The sequence below is a fragment of the Vicia villosa genome, unplaced genomic scaffold (genome assembly GCF_029867415.1).
Source record: "Vicia villosa cultivar HV-30 ecotype Madison, WI unplaced genomic scaffold, Vvil1.0 ctg.002679F_1_1, whole genome shotgun sequence".
Taxonomy (NCBI): Eukaryota; Viridiplantae; Streptophyta; class Magnoliopsida; order Fabales; family Fabaceae; genus Vicia; species Vicia villosa.
The window spans coordinates 76,294-84,732 of record NW_026706001.1 but is presented as its reverse complement, the minus strand read 5'-3'; the positions used below and the strand labels follow the sequence as shown (position 1 = coordinate 84,732).

Sequence of the window (8,439 nt, the reverse complement as noted above, 5' to 3'; positions counted from 1 at the left end):
AATTTAAGAAGGGGTGGCTTTCAAGTACTTTAGTATGGCCGCCTCAAATCCAGACTAAATCAGTCGCATATCTATCTTGGTGAATAGACACTCATAAAATGAAATTGATCACCCGTCAAAGGACCTGCATATTCTTTTCCATGAATCCACCAGAAAAACCGACCTGTCTGAAGGGGAGTCGGCCACGATTTTGGCTGCATATATAGTCGCCTTAGTACTTAAAACAAAAGGGACCCTTACTATTTTTGAAGCCACGTAGTTATATTTCATCGCGTCAGCCAGCCCCACCACCATTTTTAGGGATAGCTCATCAACTTTAAAATGTTCGAAAAATTTAAGTCATGAAACTACATTTGGTCGACCCTTGTACTCCATATGGCCCTTGATATTCGCATTGTTAGGGTGTCGATTGTTGGTTCTCTGAAAAATATGAATGTAATCTCCAGCATGTTCTCTCCTCATTCTAGCGGTCTGCATTTCTAAGGCTGACAAAATGGGAGAAGTCGAAGTTCATGTCGCGCGAGAAGAATGGGACATGGAAACACGTGTGTGACCCTATTTAGCGTCATCATCAGACAATAGAGCATCAAAAGAGGAATATCTAGAGGAAGCTCATCACCTTTAGATCCCACAAAAACCCTTTTCGAATCATAATAATCAGTTAAGGATATAACCTCGATACCTAGGTGATCATAGATAAAGGAGGAAGAGTTTGAACCAGGAGATACTCATGTTATCGCAATAGAAAAGGCATCACTCTCAAAATCTTTAGCTAAGTTAATAGGATTATCACTCATTTTGATCAAAGTACAAGAAATGCTTAAGGTATTAAAAGCTTGAGGTGATGAGGGTACCTAGTAAGGCGAAGATGATGAAAGCAAATGTAATAAGAAGAAATGGAAGCTTTGAAGGAACTGCAACTACTTTGGTAAATAGTCTCGTGAAGAAAGAGAGGAAGGCGTTTGCAAATAGAAACTGACTCTCAAGGCAAGCAACGAGGCAGGAAAGTTACAAAATCAATACTTGGATTCCTCTTTAGAAACATAAACAAACTCAAGTGAACTCAAGTGCACTATAAGGAGCGTCATGCCCTAACTAGTCACCTCAAGCCACACGTCAGAAAAGAGCGGTGAAACATTTCAATGAAGGAAAGACATTTAATGCACTTGTCTCCCACTATTTTTTCAAGTGGCTCTAAGCATTTCCATTACTGATTCAAAGCGATCGACATCCTAAGAGGAAGACTACGACTGCTAAGACTTCCTTGTCTCAGTAACGCCCGACAAACCTTGGGACAATTGTTTTGGACCGGCAAAAGAGACAAATTAATGTCAATCCACTCCAAACGATCCAAAGTATAAAAGTCATCACATGAAATATTGAAGGTATATTTTTTAGATATGTAGTTTCACTACACCCATCTTAAATTCTGAACTGACATATGGAGTGGATTATTAACCTTACAGGTCTACCTCGCACCGTCGTATCAGATATCAACATCATCAATTTAGAAATTTTCACCGCCAATATTAACGTAATTTTGATTCCTGAGCTGAACAACTCCTATACACCATTTCTATTGGTTAATTTGCAAGAATAAAGACTCTTCAAACAAAATTATCTCTATAAAAAAAAAATCATTTGCAATGTATTACATTTAGGTAACCATTTGTTGTTTTAATGCATATCTTTTATAAAGAAAAATAAATTCTCAAATATTCTCAAAGTATTATATTTATTACTCAAAATAATATACATATTACTTAAAATAGTATAAATATTACTCAGAACAATGAATATATTACTCAAAATAGTTAAAATTCGATATTACTCATAATGGTATAAATATTACTCAGAATAGTGTACTCATTGCTCACAATTAATAATTACTCATAATTAATAGATGTGTACAAATAATGCATATATTATTTATGGATTATGAAATTATTACTCGTTTCTAACTAAAATATTATTCGGAACAATTTAAATATTACTCGTACGAGACTTATGCACCGTGCATATGGATATACCTTATGCACATCATCCATCATCCTGACCCCATCTGTTGTTTTGAATGCATACTTTTTATAAAAGAAAAATAAATAAATTTGATATATTAATTCCTTTTAAAAAATGTTATATTTAATATTTGTTTTTTATTAACATTACATTTAACTATTTATTATAAAATAAAAAATACCTAAAATTAAATAATTTATAATTAAAAAATAATATAAAAATAGAAATAATTTCATTAAAAATTGAAAAAAAAATTAAAAAAATATATACAAATAATTTAAAAACGACAATAAAAAATGAAGGAATCAAATACGATGCATGAATGAGAACAAGGTGAATAAGGTTGTACGAATGGTAGATATGTTAGCAGGAATTGGACCGCCAGAGTGATATGTGCTGTGTTCAGAACAAGCCACATTGGTACTGTACTATACCTGCAAACACTTAAACTGCAAGCAACAATTTCATTATAAAACAAACATAAAAACAAAATTAATATATCATCATTTCATACTTTCATTTTACTTATATGCCCCTATTGCTTTCTTTGTATTTTATATTTGATTATGTAGGAAGCAATGGTAACATATGATAAGAAGATCCAATCAGTTTGTAGTGCTCTCTCATGCTTACTTACAAAAGAGACCGACCATAAAAGGATCCTATCAGTTTGCACGTGCTTTCTTTCTAAACCTTATTTTCTTTATTTAATTAAAGCCATTTATAATCATCCTAAGTTTACAGGTCATGGATTCGAACCGGTCATAAATGCGCCTGATTTAGAGGTTAGTTCTGACATCAAGTAGCTCCAACCTCTCACAAATCGTAATTGCGGATTGAAACTGTAAATTTTTCTATCAACTTTAACGTCAATCACCACTGATCTAATTAACGCTTATTAATGAATATTGAATATAATACAAACTAAAAAATAAGAAAAAGTAAGATAATAATAAAATAAAAGAAAGTTACAGAATGTCAGAAACCCCACAAGAGCAGCACGAGAAGAGCAGAGAGCTGGGTGCACCTGCACAGCACTGCATCTCTGAAATGAAAAAATAAGGTCAAAGTATAGTGTAAGTGGAGGGACTGAGTTAAAGTAACAGAGGAAAAAAAGTTAAAGAGTTCAGTAGTAGTACCTAGCTAGGTGCAGTAAAAGCTTCAAACGTACTACAATCTTCTCTCACTCAGACAGACACCACAGTTTTTGCCTTCACAATACTCACTCACCAACAACTCTTTAATACTACTTTCATAGTGCACTGCACACTGCTACTAATTTATTATTCTGACTTGTTTCATGCCTCAGGTGGTCCATTATATGTCTAGTACTTCTAAATTATTTAAACTCTAACCACATGACAATGCAGACAACATTATGAGTGTGTTTGATTTTTCATTCAGTTTAACAAAATCACATCAAATATTCATGTTAAGTTAATGTAATTTTATTGAATGTGATATTAGAATTGAGATGAGAGAAAAAATAATAAAATTGAAAATTATATAGTTTTAGGTCGTCAAAAGATTCAATAAGATCGATTTAATATATCCAATTATATTATTGATTTAAAGAAATGAAAGAAATGGAGAGAATCTCAACCTAATTGAATTAACATATAGTCATTTTATTTTCTTTTCTGAACTTTTGCGGAGAAGGCATGTAAACCCTTATCACAATATATAATGTAATAAAAAAGCTATCATGTCTTTATTGATTATTATTAGTTTATAGATTTCCGTAGAGATGTCAGAAAGAGACAAGAGGTGGCAGTGAGACAGGTTAGCTGCTGCAAAAGCAGCAGTGAGCAACAACAACAACAGAACACAACCATTACTTTTATTATATCCATCTATTCTACAGAACAAGATTCTAATCTACTGCTTCCACTTCCTCAATCCTTAATAAATAAATATACCTACTCCAACTCTTCTCTCTATTCTATTATCATTCATTATTTATTACTATTACTTCTCTCAACTCAACAACTTGTCTTTCACTTCTTCATTCCAACAACTATGAACAAGAACAAGTTTCCTTTTACTCCTTCACAATGGCAGGAGCTTGAACATCAAGCCCTTGTTTACAAGTACATGGCTTCTGGTATCTCTATTCCTCCTGATCTTCTTTTTACAATCAGAAAAAGCTTTTTGGACTCTCCTATCTCTTCAAGACTCTTGCCTAACTCCCAACATCACTGTAAGTCTTTTCTCTTATGATTACAAAATCAAAATACTATTTAAAACATCTATAACCAGCTTTCTCTTGCAGTTGGCCGTAAACAGTTTGTTTACGGCCAACTCCAACCTTTATGATTGATTTTTTGGTGCAGTTGATCGTAAACAGTTCATGGACGTCCAACTGCATGATCAATTTTCTGGTGCAGTTGGTCGTCTAAAATCAGTCTACGACCAACTCCACTCTATATGATTGAGTTTCTGGTGCAGGGTGCAGGTGGCCGTAGACAGTCTGTCCATGGTCAACTGCATCTTCTATGGCCGACTTTCTGATGCAGTTGGTTCAGAAAATCGGTTATAGAGGATAGAGGTTGATGAAATTATTCTCTCTGACCAATTTTTTTTGTTTTTCAAGTTGGATGGAACTATCTGCAGATGGGTTTGGGAAGAAAGATAGATCCTGAGCCAGGTAGATGCAGAAGAACAGATGGAAAAAAATGGAGATGCTCAAAAGAAGCATATCCAGATTCTAAATACTGTGAGAGACATATGCATAGAGGGAAAAACCGTTCAAGAAAGCCTGTGGAAGTTCTGAAAACAACATCAACAAATAATGCTTCATCATTTGCAAGCTCGTCAATCACCAAGAATAGTTCTTCTTTGTCTTTTGATACACAACAACACCAAAACTACCCTCAAAATTCTTGCTATGGTTCCAATTTGCAACATTCCTTTATGTATCCTCAGACAACATCAAGGGCATCAGCATCTTCTGGGATAGGTTTGTCGTTTGAAGACAATAATGGTTCCTTGTTTCTTGACAGTAACTCTTGCTCTCAGAATAATGGAGATTACAGGTTCTTCTTTAAACCATGATTTTTCTTAGTGTTTGAAATTTTAATTAGGCCTTTAATAAAAAGTGATTTTGGAGGAAATGGTCATTTTAGTTTTTTGAGTGCGTAGCTTGCTGTCATGTCATTATAGTTCCTATGTGTGACAAAATTAGAAAGGCATGCTAAAATGTGGATTTTGTTAATTATTTTGGTTTGTGTCTTTTGTTGTTTAGTTTGTTCTTTGGATTTTTCTTCTTTTGTCAATTTGATTTATGAAGTTATAATTAAAATACATGTTTAGGGATACTTTTGTAATTTTGCTATATTGGGGGACTATAGTACCACTGAGGGAGTGGCAAACAAACATATCTATCTTGTTTTTTTTTGGTTTAGATCTGTCCCGCAAAAATTTCGAAAAAAAAGAAGTGTATCAAACATAGGAGTGCGTGTCTAAACCTTTGACTTGCCTTGCGAAAAAATGAGAGCAGGAGAACTCTGCACCCCTAAAACTTAAGTGTTGCAAAAGTACATGTTAATGCGCAGACCCAAAAAAACGGGATGGGACATTCATTATGAAGGGTGCGGGACTAAAACATTGGCTTGACCCAGAAAAAAATGCAGGAAAAACATGAATGTGAATGCCCGACAGATCGGATTCGGTTTTTGCCACCCTATATTTAAAAACTTGCTATGTATTACTTACTTATGGTGAATTGTGATTGTTTTTGATTTTTTTGTTCTCATTTGGTTATAAAAGGAACAGGTATGTGTATGGACAAAAAGAAGAGGTAGATGAGTATGCATTTTTCAAAGAACCTTCTGGCAGCACTACTATGAAAAGCTTCTCTGCTTCATCAATGGAACATGATCCATGGCAACTAACACCACTCACTATGAGTTCATCCTCCTCCTCTTCATCTTTGAGACAGAGGAGTTTCTCTTCTCTGTCCAATGATTACTCTTGCTTGCAACTTCAGAGCTTGAATGAACAGTCAAAACAGCAAGAACAAGAAGAGCCTCAGAAAATTGTTCATCGCTTCTTCGATGAATTGCCACACAAAGGGAGAGACCAATGGCTTGATTTGGATGATAAATCGTCTACTACTCAACTCTCGATTTCTATTCCTTCTTCTGCTCATGATTTTCCTACTTTCACTTCAAGAAATCACCATGGTGAGTAATTGAACTTCATTCATATCCATTCATTTCAATTTCTTTAATAGTTTTGTCCATAGTTTCATGCTTAGTCTGAGAGCATGCAACGCGGACTACTTTACAGTGTTCAAAATCTGACACAGTTAAACTATAATTTAATAGGACTTATAAAATATTTGTCAGTAGAGCTTCTATTTATTTTGTCACAGTTAAACTCGTGACAAATTTATATGGATCCTCTGAAAACTTAAGACGGCTAATCATTCATGGTTGTTCAAATATCAAAATTGTATCTCTAAAACATTGGTATTGTTTTTTGTAGATGGTTGAGCAAAGTTTTCTAAAAATGTGTCTCCATATGTACCTGAATAAAGGAAGTTGCAATGGATTTGTGTGTTGATGAGAAGATACAATGACAATGTGTAGTGTGGTGTGTGCTAATATAGTTTCTTTGTTCAGTTATTTCTTACTTCCATAAATAGTATTAAACTCTCTTTGTGACAACACCTAACCATGTTAATGGCTGGATTAATATTCACTAGCACAAATGTTTTATTGTTTTTTATGTTTCCTTGGAACTATAAAATTGGGTATATCATGGACCCAGGATTTGTTAGTTTGTTACATTTGGTTCTGGACCACACATCCACTTAAATTTTTAATATTACAAACTCCTTAAAACACACATTTAACAAGGTTTTCATACAAGAAGATACAAATGTTTGAAGTAGATTTTATATTATTCACTAAACTTGAATAATCAACACAAGTGTAAGTCTCCTTAGTTAGACTTTCTCTTTTAAACAAGAGTCATCTCCTTATAATGACTTCGAGATATTGTAGAATTAGGTCACTATACTTATTACATATCTCAAATCCAACTTAGTGTGATCAAAATAAATCGGATTTTCCGAATCATGCATGAATTGGCTCACTATATTGATTGCATATGTCAAACTGGGCCTAGTGTATCCCAAGTAAATCAACTTTATCACTAACCTTCATTTATGAACCTTGTCGTTTTTAGCAGTTGTCTTAGTCAAATCATCTCATATATCAATAATATTGTCAACACGAATAAACCATCTCATATATCAATAATATTGTCAACATGAATAAGAAATATAGTTTATTTTCCTCCTTATTATGTATGTTTAGTAAACAAAATGTGATCTCTTTGCTTTTTCCTATTTCTCAAACACCACATTTCCTTTGTGAATTTTCCAAATTATGTATGGCGGGACTATTTAATTTATATGAGGCCTTCTTTGATCGACACACATTGGCTCTACTATAGAACTAAAATCAGGTGGAATCTCTATATACACTTTCTCCTTTAAGTTTTCATGCAACAACGTATTTTTAACATTAAATTGTTGTAATTCTCATCTAGAGTAAGCGTCAAGAAATATACAACAACGTATTTTTAACAACGCATTATTAACATTTTTTCTACAATTGCAAATGTTTCCTTGCAATCAATGTCATATGTTTTAATATAACTTTTTGCTTCTAGCTTTGTCTTGTAAAAATCAAGGATTTAATATGATTTATGTTTAAGTATATATATAGATCTACAATCAATTAGCTTCTTGTCTACATGTCTCTCAAAAATTTCAAAGATACTGTTTCTTTCCAGTGCTTTCATTTTCTCACTCATATATTGGACTTAGTTTTTACTTTTCAATACTTCTTCAATTAATGATGGATTTCACACATAATTAACAGAGTAAACTATGATACTATATGAAAAGATGCTTAGAGGTGACATTTGAGAAATAAGATATCTATATATGGAAGGACACAATTTTTTCTCTTATCTTAATTCTCAAAGCAATGAGCAAATCATTCAGATCAATGTCCCAAGTATCTGAAATTTGAGAATCCCCAATAAAAAAAATCAATTTCAATACTTACTTCTGACTCAAGTGATTGAAGTTATTTCTAGAGAAGATCTCATTTAATTTTTCTCGCACACACTAAAAATTGGTGTTGAATATGTTGATTCCTGCAAAGTAGAAAACAATGGAGAAATCTAAATAGGAATATGAGTATACTTGAGACTAGGACTAGAAGTAGACTCAATACTAAGCCTAGGAATATGTTCACTAAAATAGGTGACAACTCGGGTTCATAAGTAGACTCAAAATTATGAATAAACACGAGAATAAGAGTAGACTAAAGAAGGCCTAAGAGTATATTCACTCAAAATATTAACATAGACATGTGTTTTAGGGAAGCTAAGACCAAGGAT

General features: G+C 33.2%; 1 protein-coding gene across 2 annotated transcripts; it reads left to right on the top strand.

Moving 5' to 3' along the window:
- The first annotated feature begins 3,809 nt into the window (after nt 1-3,809).
- On the top strand, nt 3,810-6,809 carry LOC131639520 (growth-regulating factor 1-like). Of its 2 annotated transcripts, none has more exons than XM_058910009.1 (4): nt 3,810-4,219; nt 4,613-5,054; nt 5,794-6,203; nt 6,508-6,809. In XM_058910009.1, the coding sequence occupies exons 1-4, from the start codon at nt 4,039-4,041 to the stop codon at nt 6,513-6,515; spliced, it is 1,041 nt and encodes a 346-aa protein (XP_058765992.1). In that variant the 5' UTR covers nt 3,810-4,038; the 3' UTR covers nt 6,516-6,809. The 2 variants fall into 2 exon arrangements, with proteins under 2 accessions (XP_058765992.1, XP_058765991.1); XM_058910008.1 differs by having other exon boundaries at nt 3,817-4,219; nt 5,788-6,203.
- The last annotated feature ends 1,630 nt before the right edge of the window (nt 6,810-8,439 follow it).